The sequence below is a fragment of the Sarcophilus harrisii genome, chromosome 2, assembly GCF_902635505.1.
Source record: "Sarcophilus harrisii chromosome 2, mSarHar1.11, whole genome shotgun sequence".
Taxonomy (NCBI): Eukaryota; Metazoa; Chordata; class Mammalia; order Dasyuromorphia; family Dasyuridae; genus Sarcophilus; species Sarcophilus harrisii.
In genome coordinates, this window is record NC_045427.1 from 413,070,026 (window position 1) to 413,088,017 (window position 17,992).

Consider the following 17,992-nt stretch of genomic DNA (forward strand, 5'->3'; position numbering starts at 1 on the left):
GCAAAATAAAATTTAATTAAGGCAAATGTGGAGAACAAAAGATAAATCAAGCAAATAAAGCAATATGCTAAAGATAGTGAAAAGACAATGGTGGGGATCATTCATCAAAGTGGTATCAGGTTTAAAAAGAAAAATAAAACTGTAATTCCGCCTATAACAGTAAGGACCAAAGCCTATAAACCTTAGAAAGTAAAGCTTCTTCTATGAATTAAGAGATGGCAGAGGAAAGGCTGGCAGGAATCTAAGACTATTAAAATTTACAGAGATTTTGGAAACCAGAAGAATATTAGTATTAGAAAGTACCTTAGAACTTGAACATGAAATAACAGGTCAATTATATTCCACAAACATTTATTATATTCATACTATATATACAAGAAATTCTATTAGGTGCTGGGGACCCAATGATAAACATGACATAATTCCTGTTCTCAAAAAGATTATATTCTCCTAGGTAAGTTATGACATGCACATTGAGAAATACAGTACCAGATACCAGTAGTACCAATAGTCATTAAGGGCAAAAGAAAAATCTAGACAAAATGTCCCAGGAAACATGAGGAGAGAAAGTATACTTTTAGCTGGGATGTATCAGGGAGTAAAAAAGTCATGAGGAAAGGCTACACAGTGGTATCTGAGCTCAACCTTGAAGAGAGAGAAATATTCTGAAAGTAAAGATGAAATGAAAATATATTCTAGTGCTGTGTGTGTGTGTGTGTGTGTGTGTGTGTGTGTGTTGTTTGTGACTGAGATTATTGTACCCATGCAGAGAGGGATCAGGTAGCATACAGAATTCTAGAAATAACTAGAATTCCACTCTGCATGGAGCATTGAGTATATTGGAAAGTGAAGTGAAGTGAAGATTGAAGAGGTATTTTGGAGTTGTTATAGATGGTCAAGCCTTTTGTCTTCAAGACAATAGTGAGTTATTGAAAGTTTCTGAGTAGGAACAGCATGGTTATAAAGCTATTTATCAATTGTATTAAAGATGGATCAGAGAAGCATAAAATCATTGTCTTCAAGCAGGATGGGATTTTAGAGATCATTTAGTCTAATCTCTTGTTTTAAGAATAAAGAAACTAAGATCTAGAGAGGCTAAAAAACTTGCCCAAGTGTTGATTGGGAGAGTTCCCTGGCTAATCTGATGAGTTTCAAGCCTTGGATTGAGACTTTTGATTCCATCTTCCTTTGGAGGCGATAGCCATGTCCCTTTGGCATCTCATGGGGGAAGGATCTCAATAGCTGGGGAGGATTTGGTTGTTTCTGTCTTGGAGATGGACTGTGATAGAAGTTACTTCTTTGTGCTAGCTATGAAAGAGAGTCTTTAATAATGTAGTTAGCTTCTCCCTGTCTCACTTTGAGGCAATGTGGTACAGTGAATGAACACTGGATTTGGAATGGGATAATATAGATTTCAATCCTATTTGCCCTTTGCTTTCCGTGTGAACTCAGACAAGTAACTTCACTCCTCTAACCTCCCCATCTATAAAATGGATGGACAGGCCTAGATTTCTCAAAGCTCCCTTCCAGCTCTAAATCTGTAATGTAAGAACTCCCTAATTTTATTGGGGAAACTGACTTACAGAGTGCTTCGGTGGCTTTCCCAAAGTCATCAAACTTGCAAATGACAGACTAAGACGGGAACTCAGGTCTTCTGATTTAAGCTTACTCTGTTGCATTCCTCATCCAAATTGATGTCAATTACAAAGTAGCACTAGTAACACTTCCTTTTTTCCTTGTTTTCTAACTTTTATTCCTTATGCATGATTATTTAAACATTATCTTTGCTTCCCCACTTCTAATGCTTAATGTGATATCTTGCACGTGGGCAAAGGCTCAGTAAAAATTTGTTCAACTGAATATTAAAAATGGAGTCAAAACTAGTCTTGGAAAAAGCAAGGCAATATAGGAGAATCCAATACAGTCTCAGCTCTGTAGGAATCCAGAAATCAGGTTTTGAGTTCTGGCTATGTGAGTTCAGGCAAGTCATTTCAATACTCTGGTCTCAGTTTCCCTCTCTGTAAAATAAAAATAAGAATCCCTGCCTTCTTCAATATCTGTGATTGTATAGATATTAAATAAGTTAAAGAATGTAAAAAGGCTTTGTAAGCCATGTGAAGCACAATAACAAACATGTAATTACCCAAAGAAGTCAAAACCCTTGGGCATAAATAGGAAGAAAAGCAACTCTTTGTAACTCTGTGATTCCCAAATCTGATCTTATAGGAGCCTTAAGAATTTTGATTTTTTCTCAAAAAATAACATAAAGTCTCAAAATAAACAATTGAAAATTACACCAAAAATTACAAGTAGTTCCTGATAATGTTTTGCTAGGGTTGAATCACTAGGCCTCCCAGGGACTTGGCTTCCCTAAATTTAACATGCGAGAGGATCGGACTAAATCATCTCTGATGCAACTCTCACATTCTATCACCTAAGTAGGTTTTTGGGCCTCTTGCAACTCTGATATTTTGCCTGTAGTCTTAGACACATAGAGCACATCAAGGGTTAAAAAGTTGACAACCCTAAGACACCTATGAAGATAGCTGTAGAGTCTCTTGTGTGATTCAGAAATCATGGTGTCTGGTATTCAAAAGCTAGAGAGCCCAGTCACCATAGAACACAGCATCAGTGACTTAACACTGGAGGGAGAAAGTGAAAAGGGGGGGAAGGGTGATTCTACTATTACTTTCCAGCAAGCAGAAAGAGAAAATAAAGGAAATTGGGTGGTGCAGCCACAAAGACCCGAGTTCAAATCTTGAATCAAACACTTATCAGGTAGGTAAACTCTTATACTCTTGAACTGAGCAAATTCTTAAACCTCTTTCAAGCCTGTTTATTCATCTGAAAAATGAGACTAATAATAGCACTTACCCCCCCAGAGTTGTTGTGAGAATCAAGTAAGCATATATATGTATACATACATGTCTCTATTCGTGTACACACACACACACGTATATGTGTGTGTGAGAAAAAGTTGGGAAATAATTTCTTGGAATAGACAGATATTGGCTCTGTTGTAACATGAGAAAAAAAACTGGATTTGTAATCAGGGAACATGAGTTTAAACATTGAGTTTCATTCTTGTGACCTGTAGACAAATCATTTCCTCCTATAAAGAATTGGATCAGGTGATCTCTTTACAGACTAAATTCTGTATATAATCCTATGATCTTGCCCCAAACACCATCATTTCATAGCATATAGTTAGTGAATTACAACTAAACCACTTTATAAAGTTGTTAACCCCTATAATATCATTTAACCAATTTCCCATTTATAACATTTTTATTGCTAATAAAAATAAAATATTTTATAGCACTTTATAGCTTATAATGAGCTTTCCTCACAACAAACCCATGAAGTTCATAGTATGAATATTATTATCACATTTTCCAGCTAAGGAAGCTGAGGTCTAGAGATGTTAGATGTCACATAGCCAGGAAATGTAAGATTTGGAATACAAACTTGTATCTTTCAGCTTTAAGTCTTTAAGGAAAAGAGCATTCTCTTTTCATTGTGCCTTGATGTTTTTATGGAATTAAGTTATCATCACAACTTTATTCCCTTTAATGTTGACAAGAAATAATAGAAAGTAAGATCAGGAGTCAACAAACTTGAGATTGGATTTGGTCTCAATCACTGACTGTGGGATCTATGAGTTTTGTTTTGTTTTGTTTTGTTTTTTTGCTTGCTCTTCTTTTATCTCTATGTAACTCAGATTTCCAGTCTTTAAAATGTGAATATTAGAACTCACATTACTTCTCTTTTAGACTTTGAAGCAATTCCAGGAGCAATGGATGTGGTATCAAAGAACTTGGGTTCTATTCCCGGTCCCATCACTTGCCACCCAAATGATCATTGGTCAATTACAGCATATTGTTGTGCCTCAGTTTCTTCATTATTGAAAAATGAAATGGTTAAGCTAGATGGACTCTCATTTTTACATCTATGTTTCTATGAGAAAAGCACTTTGTAAAATTCAAAGTACTATTAAAATGTGAATTATTGTTATCATTACTATTAATTATTTTACACGGATGATGCCTGTGTAAACAAATGGAAAGAGAACCACAAATAAAGGTCAAGCAAAATAGAAAATTTGTGAAGACCGCATATTTTAAAATCAGCCGGAGTCAGGAATTCAGGTTAGGGGAAAATCGTCAGTCTTTATTCTCAGTGAAGACAGATCGGAGGTGGAAGAGAATGGGCAATAGCAATGTGTGCAGCTGAGTCAAGAAGCTAGCTAGACCAGCAGCCGCAATACCAGCAGCTAGGAGTATGGAACCCAGGCCAATCTCTCCCAGCTTCTCTTCCTGTCTCTCTGTCTCGACCCACCAAAATCGTCATTTCCTATACAACACATCAGGACTTGCACAGAGAGTGGGCAGGGACCATTCTTTATCCAATCATGTATATTAATAGAGTATAGCCCAATTACTATTTAGCCTCAGGTACTTGGGACCTCAATGCATCAACTCAAACCTCAGCCCATTACAAAAATTAATGTCTAATATACTTATTGTGAGATTTTTCTGTGATAATTTAACTTTCTAAAATTTATTCAATTAAGGCGGAATCAATTGATTTTTAATACATATTTCCTAAATGTCTATTGGCTGCAAAGGCTGCATGGGGTTGATGGATATGGGAAACAGACATCAACTTTGGATGAAGAAGACCAGAACGGATAATAATTCACATGAAAAGATTCCAGGTCTTAATTGACCACAAGCTTATCAGCATCAATGAGGTGATAGGGGGTTGTAATTTTCTTATATGTCTTAAATTGCTTTAACAGAAACTTATTATTTAGGACAAAGAAGTTGATAATCTTAGTATCCTCTCTCTTGCTCATATAATTCTTAAAGCTTTGTGCTTAATTCTGAGCACCAGATCTTAGAAGGGATATTTGCACAGCATAGCATCTCCAGAACAAAGTGACCAAGCTCAAAACCACATGGAGTAGCTAACTTGAAGAAGAGAAAGCTTAGTAGAGGACATGACCAATGCCTTCAAATACCTAAAGGGATGTTATATGGAGCAGTAATCAAAACAACTCTATTAGTCCTAGAAAGGCCTTGTTATTCAATTTCCATATGACTATCATTCCTGTGGTTCTCCTAACCAAATACTCAAACCAGACACACCACTTTTCACTAGATTTCTTCTCCTATTAGAATGTAAGCTCTGTGAAAGCAGCAACTGCCTTAGTTTTTGCATTTGTATGCCCAAGTCCTTTTCACAGTAACTGGCATACAATAAGTGTTTAATAAGTGATTTTTCCATTTATGCATTCATTTATATTTGTTCTGCCTGCCTCCATAAGGAAGAACTAAAATAAGATGATTGGTTCAAGCTTTCTCTTTTTTGTAATCAAAAATGTTTCCCTAGGGGTCACTAATTCAGACAGTGGTCCAAGAGAAATGTACTTTTTCTTCTGTAATTCTAAGAAAATGGTGATCACTCATGAGGAAATTGCATGGTACCATAGAAAGAGTGCTGCACTTTTCTACTGAACTAGGAACATGGTACCTAAGATCAAATTCAGGCTCTACCACTACCTGTGTGGCTCAGATAAATCACTAAAACTCTCTAAGTCTTTGTTTCCTCATCTGTGAAATGGGGAGATGGGACTACATGGTCTTGGAGGTCACTGCTAGCCCTAGATCTAGTTCTTTATGATTTTGGTTGTCTGTGTAGGTCTACAGAATCAAAAAAAAAAATGGGAGGTCTGGGTTAGGCTGGCCAGGTGACTAGAAGCAGGAGTCACTGATGAAAATGGGCTCCAGAAGGACTTGCCTAGGCTCTAGGTCTGAGAATAGATGTCTGCATTTGGTAGATGGAGATAACTGAGAGAGATGATTTAGCTACTATAAGGAAGAATTTAAAAACTGGAACTGTCTGGAAATTAAATATTTAGGCTATTTCATGAGTTGGTTCACTGGGTTGACCATTCTTTGAGGATGCTGTAAAAGAATCTCTTGCATTGGTTAGGAGGCTGGGCAGAAAACTCCCCAATGTCTCTTTCAAATAGGATTCTATGAATCCTAACATCAGCCACAAAGATTATGGATAATCCACAATCCATCTGTTCTGAATCAAAACACTTCATAAAATTAACATGGGACATAGCTCCTATTTATCCCAAACCTCCTAAGATTGTTACTGTCAGAGAAGGAAATCAAAATTATCCAGAAAACAGTTGTTCTCAGAGACATCCATATTTTTTGCCCAGAAGCTATGATCTACCAGATGCTATCAATTCAGTGTAACAACATAAATGTTATTTTCCCCCCAGATGTTAAATAACTCTCTTCCACTGCCTCTCTGTGATGAGGAAGAGCTTCTGGGTTCTCAAAAAATATGTAGAGACACAAGCTTGGCTGGGCTGTAACAATCTGGAAAAGCTTTGAGACTAGGCCTGTTGATGGACTCTGCCTTGCTGTTTGAAGACTAGCCCAAACTGAGGTAAACATGCATTATTAAAGGGATGACCACTAACAGATGAATTGCTCTGTTAACAGCAACTCGTGAATTCCATTTATATGTTACTACACATAGAAGTTAGTGGAGGAAGTTAAGTACATGCATAAGTTAAATCATGGAGCATAGTTCAAAATTCAGTCTTGCCAGTTGCTATCTGAGTGACCCTGGAAAAGTCACTTAAATCTCTATTTCCTCATTGGCGAAATGAGATGATTGATGGCCTCTGCAATGCTTTCTAGGTCTAAATCTATGGTCTTTTTGGCTTATTAATGAGTAAAGTATTAGAAGGCAAAAATGTTTTAGCCAAGTAACATCACAAGGAAAAACTCAAGACCTTCATTCTGACATGCCCAACTCTTCTTACAGTCACCTCCTGTTCACTCAATATTGGACAAATACTTTGAGTGCCTAAGATTTATAGGCCTTTTTTGGGAAGATAATGAATTTTAGATAAGACATGATATATTTCCTAATAGAGTTTATAATTTGGTGGGATTGAGAGGAGGTGAGACACAAATTGAAATAAGCATAAAAAAGTGCATTAGAGAGGAGCAAAACAAAATGTTATGTAAGGTCTGAGAGGAGAAAGTGTTATTGAATAGAGAATATACAGGAACACTTCATAGAGGGGGAATAATTCCCAACCTCAAGGAAAAGAATCTGCCAGACCAAAAATCTTAATCCAAAGTTTAAAACAGGATTTGGCACAATTTCACTAGTTCTTGAGTTAGAGGACCTGTGTACAAATTCCAGCTCTGATGCTTAATATCTGTGTGGCTTTATATAAGCCATTTAAGCTTTATGGGACCTTGTTTCTTCATCCATAAAGAAAGGGAATTAAACAAGATGGATCCAGAGGTCCTCCCTCTCTCTAAATCCATCATCTAGTTATTAAAGGTCATCTGATATTTTAAGACAAGGAAGGATCCTGAATTTGATTTGACCACTACTTGATAAACTTTTGAAGTCCCATTAACTTATGAAGTGCCACTTACTAAAGTGTCATATGCATGATGAAAGAAGTACTTCCATTAATTAAATCATGGCATTTTGGAGCTCTTAATTAAATTAGATAATCTGAGCTTTCAAGATAATCAATTTCCCTATGCCCTAGATCCTACCATCTCACACTCAGAAGTTCCTTTCAGCCTTCCTTTGTGTTTGAAAATAGACCACAGTAGAAAGAGCATGAGACTTAAAATGAAGAGACCTAAATTCAAATCCTGACTCAATTACTCACTAGTTATGACAGCCTGAGTAGTTTCTGTGAGTCTCAGTTTCCTTATCTGTTAAAGCTTAGAAGACGCAAAAGCTAGAAGCTACCTGCTGCATAATGGAAAAAACATAGTACTTTATAAACCTCAAATTGAAATTATTCCCATTTGTTGGATTGGGTTAAATTTTTGAGAAAATATAGGGGGAGGACCTCAAGTTATTGGGAGGAGTGCAATGTTTGCTTTAGCTCCTCTGGCTTATCAAGGGGTTTCATCATGCTTAGGAGTTTGGGCAATAGAACTGGATCTCCTACCTTGACAGGTGAAACACCTGATATGGAAATGGTTATTTTGCACTCGGACAACTTCCCCTTTGCAAGTGTCTCCACAGCGATAGCATTGGATTACATTGGTGCCTCCTCCAGGGTTGTAAGGGTTCTGCTGATAAGGAACTGTGAAAATAAAAAAACAAAAAACAAAACAGGGTCATGATCAGTTAAAGCCAATTCTCTTCATAAAAAATTTATACACTAGCATCCAGAGCCTTGGAAACTGGCTCCCAGGAGGAAAAACCCACTGCACCACAATCAAACTTGTAATCTCCTCTTGCCTTGGTTAGTCACACTTTGGATTATCTATTGTTTACAGGAAGCAGTCATGTGACTATATAAACAAATACTGGGAATATTCCCCCAGCACCATTAATCTGACCTGTCCTTTCCCAGAGTTGGGACAGATAGGGGAATGTTTTATACAATACTCTCTTTCATATACTCTCTGGTCCAACCAACCTGGCTTTCTTACTGTTCCTTCCACATAGCACTCCATCTTCCATCTCCATTCACTCTCTTATCTTCATCTTTCAGAACTCCTAGTTTTCCTTCAAAACCCAATTCAAGAACCACTTTCAACACAAATCCTTTCTTAAACCCCCTCCCACATCTTCTAATAACTTCACTCCTCCAAATTACCTTGAATTTATTTCATCTACAAAGACCTATATATGCACATATTGTTTCCTCTGATAAAATAGAAGCTTCTTAATTCTTGAGACTATTTCAAGAATGCCTGATAATAATGCTTAATAAATGCTTGTTGATGGATTGAATATAGTAGCAGAAAGACCTCTTTCTTTATGGGAAAGGTACTTTTTTTTTTCAAATATAGAATAGAGGAAGACAGTAGAGCACAAAAACTAATAAGTTTTTATTTCTGTCAGTCAACTAGCATTTACTAATTGCCTACTATGTGCCAGCCACTGTATTGAGCACTAGCAGACAAAGGGGAAGGGAGCAAGCATTTATATAGCACCAACTATGTGCCAATTATGATACTAAATACCTGCAGATATAAGGGGAAAGGAAAGAAAAGAGCATTTATATAGCACCTACTGTGTGCCCACTAAGTACTAACAAATGTAGGAAAAGGAATAAGCATTTGTATAGTGCCTACTATGTTTAAGACATTGTGATAAGTGCTGTTTAACAAATATTATCTCATTTGATATACATAAAGACCAGAGTTCTTCATTTTAGAAATTGGATGATCACTAGTCTTCTATATTACATTGGGAATACCTTTAGAGGCTAGGTTAGACCTTATAGCCTGATAAGTTTTTGTGATTCTATATAGATAAATGGGTCAATAGGCTAGAGTGAAATAGCCTTGCCACTTTCTTTAGCTTTTATCCCTGTTTTTACTCAGATATATTTGTATTTCAAAGAGGATTTTAAGAGTGACCTACTTACCTACATACACACACATATATACACACACATCCCTCCTTTACTATTTCTGTTTTGTTTTCGCACAATTTCTAGCATAATTTTTGAACGGGCAGAGGATACTTACAGGGACTTGAAACAAGAGATAAAGAGAAAGCTCTGAAGCAGTCAAAAAAGTTGTCTCAGACTTTGAATGAGCACCAGACAACAGCAATCAAATAGACAGACTTAATCTTACCTTAGAAGTACTCTGACTGGCTTTTTATTTTGTGTCCTTTAATTAAAGGTATGCTAGCTCACAGGCTTGATTGTGGCCCCAAAGAGCTTCCTAATTCTCAGAAAATCCTTGATTTTTCTGTCCACCCCCAGGATTACTGATCTCTTATTAGGGGAAATTTTATAGTCACTACACCTTGGGAAAGACGAGCAGGGAGCACAAGAAATTGTAATAGAGAGGAACTTGGTGACCATGAGATACCCAGCAGAGAAAATAAAGTGTCTGGCATTTTCAGCAAAGGAGACTTGTTCATTAGAGACAACATATCCAGAAGACAAAAAGGATACAATTATCAATAAAGCATTGTTATAGCAACACAAGGTCACACCAAAAATCCTATAGTATAAACTGTGATTTGATCTGGCCATGTGTAGTACTCTAGCCACAAAAGTTCCTGGTATATACTCTTAATAATGTGTTTAAATACATAGATATATGTATATGTATGTATGCATATGTGTGTATATATATATATATATATATATTTACTTTTTCTCCATGTGTGTTCCCTTCAAAAATGATAAAAACATATATTACCTACTTCATAGAAGTATAATGGAGAAAATATGGTATTTTATTAACCTCAAATTGCTAAAGAAATGTGAGTAATTATTCCAACTAGTTTTGGGCAAAATATTTGACAAAATGTAGGGGGAAGATCTCAAGTTATTGGGGAGGGAGGGTTAGGGTTGTAGTATTTGCTTCAGTTCCTTTGGCCAATCAAGGGGTCGCATCATGTTTGAAAGTCTAATATTGTAGGAATGTGTAATCCAAGTACCCATGGAGGAATTTTTCCTCTATCACTTTATTTGTCATGTTGTTTGATGAAATACCTTTTTTTGGTGGTGGTGGTAATGGGAGAAATGGGACTGTGTCTTCTGTTTGATGATAAATGAGAATATTTTCAGGGCAGCTTCTGAGCCATAGTTTTGACCTACAAGGTCCCTCAAATCTAAAAGCCTCCATATGAGAGATGATGTCCCAATTTCAACAAATGGAACATTCACAAAAATTAATCATATTGTAAGATCTCAAGATATTCAGAAACTACTTTCTTCCTTTCCTCCTCCTTCCTGCTGTTCTCCTTAAATGGGAACTCAACATCCCATTCTAAAGTTACCTATTCCTTCCCCTAAGCTCCCTGGAATTCCTGTTCCATAGATAACAAATTAATTTTCATCTTAACATTTTTTTCCCTTTCCACTCCTTGCATTGCCTTACATTCACTGAAACTAGGATCCCTCCTGATAATAATAAGAATAGGAATAGGAAGAATAAGAATAATGAAAACAAGCATTTTATAGCACTTGAAAGTTTGAAAAGTATTTTATAAATATTATCTCATTTTATCTTATAACAACGCTGGGAGGTAAGTGCTATTATTGTTTCTATTTTACAGAAAGAAAAAAACTCAGGCAGACAGGCTAAGAGAATTACCTTAAAGTCACAGTTAATAAGTCTCTGAGGTAGGTTTAGAACTCAGGTTTTAGAATCCAGTGTTCTATCTGCCCCCAGTTAACTGCCTCCTAATTATGACATAGCTTCCCTGGCCACCCTTTTCAGCACTGGCTGCACTTCTATTTAGATTCTTCACAGGTGATGGTAGAGGATTGGAATATTCATTGCTTTCTATTGACATTTCTAGTATCTAACCACCATCACTTGGTAACCTCCCCTACTCTGAGATTAATTCAATCCATATTTATCACTTAATCAAGATTCTATTGGCTGTTGTCTCCAACCTCTGGAATAATTTCCTTCACTTAACAAGTTTAGTGCCTCTTTGAAGTCTCTCTTTCTCGACTGGTGTTTTAAGAGAGGTTTTTTCCATACATATTAAAATATCCTCAAATACCTCACTCTCCCAATTCTTCAATTTACTCATTGCAGATAAGCAAGCTATTCCTTCACCCAATTTCAGTCACCCACTGAAATGGTCATATCCTTGATCTTGCCATCACTTACAAGTGTTCCACTTCCATATTCATGAACTTTGAAGTTCTTTCATTAGATCAGAATCAATTGTGACTTCACTTTTCCCTCTTCCTTGAATCCCCTCATATTCTTCTTGTTCTTCATATTCACTATAACTTCTAATATACTCCCTGTTAGTTATGTAGCAGACCATCTATATTCTCTTCCCTTCCCAACCTTAACTTCTTGGTGAACCAGTTCAACTTTATGTTGGCCTCCTCTCTTGAGTTCCTTGCCTCTTTATCTTATCATCAACTTGGCCCTGTCAAGGTTCAGTCTTGGATTACTTCCACAATTCACTGCTTTTACTTCTACTTATGTGTGAAAATGGAGAAAAATCATGAAACCATGTTTACTACATCCACTACTGATTTATGTTAAACAGTCTCTACTAATACCACAAATTAATTTTTATAGCTCCCCAATAAATTCACTATCCTACTCACCACATCAATTTTTGCAAATCTTTTTATCCTTCTTCAAGTCTGGAATAGTTTCCCCTCCCTCTAGTCTCGTTTCTTTTCTTTTTTTTTCCCCTGAGGCAATTGGGGTTAAGTGACTTGCCCAGGGTCACACAGCTAGGAAGTGTTTAAGTATCTGAAGTCACATTTGAACTCAGGTCCTCCTGACTTCAGAGTTGGTTCTCTATCCACTGCGCCACCTAGCTGCGCCTAAATATTATAATTATATATATATATATAATTGTAATTATATATGTAATACATATAATTATAATAACAATAGCTAAAATAATATTTTGTCAAATCTAATTTTTTTTTTAACTTCTTAGCCTTCTTGACCTCTTGGCAGCCTTTGCCACTGTTAATCATTCTCTTCTCTTTGATATTCTCTTTTTTCTAGGTTTTTGTGACAGTCTACTCTTGTGATTCTCCTACCTATATGATTACTTCCTTTCAGGCTACTTAGCTGGATCATTCAGATTGTGCTAATCAGCTCTGGATGTCTCCCAAGACTGTTCTGGGCCCTTTTTTCTTCTCCCTCTAAATTTTTCCTCATCAGCTCCCATGGATCCAATTATCTTCCTTATGTAAATGATTCTTAGATCTATTTATCCAACTCTAACTTCTTATCTGACCTCCAGTTTTACATTTTCAACTGTCTATTGGTTATTTTGGATTGGCAATCTTATAGCCATCTTAAACTCAACCTATCCAAAACTGAACTCATTATCTTTCCCCCAAAACCTTCCCTCTTTAAGTTCTCTATTACTGCATTGGGTGCAGCTAATTTCCTAATCTTGCAAACTCAAGACTCACAAACTAGGTGTAGTACTCTAATCTTCATTCTCACACTCATATCCAATCTGTTTCCTCAAATCTTGTTTCTGCTATTGTAATATCTCTCATGTCCTTCCCCTTCTCTCCTCTGATATTGTCACAGACTCATCACCTCTCTAGGAATACTGCAATATTCTTGTTGATCCCCCTACTTCAAGTCTCTCTCAACTCCAATCTATTATCCATTCAGCTGCCAAATATCTTTCTAAAGTGAATTTCTGACAATGTCACTCTCATATTTAATAAATACTTTATCATCTCCAGGATAAAATATATAAAATACATAATTCTCTGATTACTGTTCAGAGTTTTCCATTACCAGACCCCCTTCCTATCTTTTCAGTCTTCTACCTTATTCCCTCCACATCCTCTACATCTCAGTGACATTGGCCTCTGCTGTTCTTTATACATGACACTCAGTTTCCTAACTCTTAGCACTTTTCCTGACTGTCCCCTGATCCCTGAGCTCTTACCTCCTTATTCTACCTCCTGGGCTCCTTCAAGTCTCAGTTAAAGGCCACCTTCTACAAAAAGGCATCTTTCCCAGTTCTTAATCTAAGTGCCTTTTCTCTGACATTATCTTCAATATTTCTTGTACTATCTTATTTTTACATAGTTGTTTGCATGTTGTTTCCCTAATTAGACTCAGTTCTTTGACAGCAGGGATTCCCCCCCCCCCTTTTTATGTATTCCCTAGAGATTAGCTCAATGCCTGGAATACATTAGGCATTTAATAAATGCTTGTTGACTTGACTTATTTTCTTTTTACAATCCTCTCTCCTACCTCAATCAAAAAATAGGAAAGACCAAAATGATTAGCAATGTATATAAACTGATGGAAAAAATTATTTTCATTCCTTATGAAACTTTTCTAATTCATCTGTAGTCAGAGCTCCGGGGTTTAATATTTATTTGGTCTGTTAACTTTGAGCAAATTACTTTACCCTCCAAGCCTCAGTTTTATTATGTGTAAAATGGGATTAATATAATAATATTTATACAATCTTATTTGTTAGCATGTTCCAAGAAAAATGTTTAATAAAATTTAAAGCGCTATAAACATGTGAATTATTAACATTACTAGTAAAGTAAGAATCTCCCTTATGAGAGACTGGATACCTCCTAAAGGAACACTGATGTGTTTGGCTGTCAGATCCTCTGGGTATTAGTTCAAGAGAATGGTGATTTATCTTCCACATTCCTGGAAAAGGAAGAACTATTTATGTCTTTGAATGACAGGAGGTGAGGAAAGGTTAATGCTGATCCAAGATGGTCAGGAAGGGTAGTGGACTTCACTGATAAGAACTGGCCACAGGCTAGTTTGACTAGACAAGCCAGAGCCTGTGGATCTGAAACTGTTCAATCGTGAATAGTGAGTGAGAATTCCTAGAGAAAGGGCAGTCACCTCACAGCAGTATTCTATCTCAAACCAACAGCAAGGGTAGTGGATATTATTATTATTATTATTATTAATGAGGAGCTTAAAAGAAAATCAGGAGTGAAAAATCTCAGGGAAATATGAGATAGGAAGAGAAAATAGGTAGGTCATATGGCAAGAAGAACAGAGGATAGGTAGTAAGTGTTCCACTGGTTTTCTCATCAGAAAGCTAGGAAAGTCTCCAGTGCATTGGGTGGATATCCTGTAGCTATCTCATGAGAGGACATGGACAAGAATCCCACAGGATGGGCAGCCATGTGTCAGACTGGATCATCATTATGAAGGGAGGTACAAATCAACGAGATTTCCAGAATCATTTGAGAACTTTAGTGTTTACATGCCAAATTGTGCATATACACACAACATACACATGAATACATATATATATGTATATATATATGTATATGTATATATATATATAATTTTATCTTTTCAGACTCCAAATAAGTGAAAACACAATGGGAAATAACCTTTTGTGTGTGTGAAAATAATATTATTAGAAAAAAAGTTATATTGCTTTCAAATTAAAGCAATTAGAATTTGATGGATTAAGATTTGTTCCAAAGAAGTTAGAGGAATCATTTTAATTCAGGGATTCTTAATCTGGGGTCCATGGGCTCCAAGGGATCTATAGATATATTTCTGAAATTTAGCACAAACACACACAAACACACACACACACACATACACGTGAATAGACTTGCTTTAAGAGATGAAGATAGGAATGGAGACTGTATCTGTGATTTCATGGATACAGCCTATATCAAAACAGTACAACAATAAAGTTGCTTAGAGCTTAGAGACCCGACTCAAACCCTGGTCATTTACAAATTCTGAGGTCAGCACTCCTTCCACTACAGCAGGCTGTCTCTCATGGGTGAGACCAATTTATAATTAGCATATCAATTGCTTATAAATTGGCCCATCTAGAGTGCCTAAAAATAATTTGTTCATTTAAGTAGGTTAAATTTGCCCATAAGATTTCTTAACAAGATCATTTTCTTGATAGATAACATAATGATATCGTTCAAGCCAATCCCAATAAAATAATATTCATATTTCATAAGATCTTTAAATTTACAAAATCTTTTATCTCTTTTGATTCTCATAATGGTTGTGTGATGTGAGTAATGCAAATATTTTTGTTTCTCTTTACATGTTAGGAAACTGAAGCTCAGAGAAGGAAATGTATTTACCCACAGTCATATGGTTAAATAAGTGATGGAAAAGGGACTCAAATTCAATTCATGTAACTCTAAGACAACTTCTTTTTTACAGTCCCTTCCAGATGTGATGCTCTCTGTTCTTACAGCACTGGTGTTCTATGTGAGAAGTGTCCTTTTAGCTCTAATTTTCCTGTTCTAAGATCCCATCTTGTTATCTCATTTTTAGTTCTTTTACATTGCCTTCTGGCTCTGACATTCTAATAGATAAACTACCCCTTGCTTTCCTAATTTGCTTATGGCATCATCCATTACACCCAAATCATATACCCATTTTGACCTTATTTTAGTATTGGGTTTGAGATGTAGGTCTAAATAAGATCTAGGTTTCTGACATGTTATTTTCCTGTTTTCCCACTAAGTTTTGTGAAATAATGAGTTCTTATCCCAGAAGCTGGAGTTTGGCGGAGGGGGATGGTGGTTAATCAAATACTATATTCTTATAGTCATTGATTTATTGTGTCATAGGTATCTAACCTATTCCACTGATTCATCACTATTTCTTAGTCAGTACCAAATAGTTTTGATGACTGCTGCTTTACTGCTTTGTAAGGTAGTTTTAGGTCTAATACTGCTAGGCCATCATTCTTTGTATCTTATTTTCATTAATTTCTTTGATATTCTTGACTTTTGTTCTTCCAGATGAATTATTTTTTTCTAGCTAAATAAAATAATTTTTGGCAGTTTGATTGGTATGGCACCAAATAAATAAATCAATTTAGGTAGAATTGTCATTTTTATTATATTAGCTTGGTTTACCCATATAGTTCTGAAATTCTATGTATGTTCTAAGATTCCCTGATATTCTATGTTCTGTGAATATCAATATGGCATAGTGCATAAAGTCCTAGAATTGGAGTTTGGAAGAATTGGGTTCAAAGTCTGTCTCTAATACTCGCAGCTGTGTGTACAATTGCACCTTGCACAGCCTTCTTAAACTCTCAGTACCTCAGTTTCTTCATCTGCAAAATGGAGATAATATCTATGGAACCTCTCATAGCTCTGCTGCAAGGCTCAAGTGAGATAGCAGACATTAATCACTTTGCCAAGATTGAAGCAATATATAAAATGTCAGTTATTATTTTATGTTGCAAGGTCCTCTAGCTCTGAAACTCTATAAACTATGTTTAAACCAGTTCAAGAAACATTTAACACCTTCTAGATGAAAGGTAGCACACTAAGTGCTGGGGATACAAAGGCAGAAATAAATACAAATATGTCCCTGAGGCCTGAAGTGTAACATACACACACACACACACACACACAGAGGTATGCATATATAGTGCATTTATATTCTGTTATATGAATATATATATGTGTTAAACACATATACATTATATGTATACGGAAAATACACATAGAAATAAATTATGCATTTAGATAGACTTATATACATAAATGTGTATTGCATATTTGCACACATATATATATTATATGTATAAAAGTTATATAAATATTATATATCACATATATATGTTACTATATGTATATATGTAAATATATACAAGCACACATACCCAATTACATAGGCAATATATATCATGAAACATTTATATTGTCCATACATGTATATATGTAAATATTTATACAGACACACATGTGTATGTGTGTATTTAGTCACATACCATATGTGCACATATGGTGTGTGAATATATGCGTGCATATATATGCATATACATATATATGCATAAATATAATTTGAGGAAGGGTGAGAGCATTACTAACTGGAACAACAGGAAAGGTTTCAAGGAAAAGGTGGTTGGTATCTGACATGAGCTTTCAAGGAAGACAAGGTATCTCGAAATTCAGATGAAGAAAGAGTATATTTCAGGCATGGTTTATGCCCTATACAATTCAAGAAGGCACCAGTAATCCAATTTAATTGAATAAAAGTTTGTGAATTGAGTAGTATGAAATCTAGCAGACAATGGACTATTAAATACTGTAAAGTAAGTATTCTTGACTTTTGTTCCATAGACAATCTTCCCACCACCCAAAAGATCTGGGAAGAGATTTCAGAAGTTCCATAAGTATAAAATAATTCCATTTTTTATTTTCACTAAACACAAACTGAAATATAACATTTTCTTTCCATTGCTTAAAAATACTGTTCTGAGAAGAGGTCCATAGGTTTCATAAACTGCCCAAGGGAATCTATGAAAGAGAAAAAGTCATGAACTCCCATTGCAGAGGACCTCAGAGCTGGCTGAGAAGGCTGTCTTTTATCCTGGAGGCAAAGTGGAGACACTGAAGGTTTTCTTTTAGGGGAATGATGTGAGCAGATCTATGCCTTAGGCAAATTATTTTGGCAGCTGTATGAAGGATGAATTAGAAAGGGGAGACATTGGAGTGGGG

At 35.8% G+C, this 17,992-nt stretch overlaps 1 protein-coding gene across 9 annotated transcripts in view; it reads right to left on the bottom strand.

Moving 5' to 3' along the window:
* ABLIM3 (actin binding LIM protein family member 3) overlaps positions 1–17,992 on the bottom strand; it is a 163,193-nt gene that overhangs the window by 93,239 nt on the left and 51,962 nt on the right. For all 9 annotated transcript variants that reach the window (XM_031953687.1, XM_023506410.2, XM_031953690.1 and 6 more), the window contains exon 2: positions 8,018–8,155. In XM_031953687.1, the coding sequence (XP_031809547.1) occupies positions 8,018–8,155 (138 nt within the window). The remainder of the gene's footprint in view (positions 1–8,017; positions 8,156–17,992) is intronic.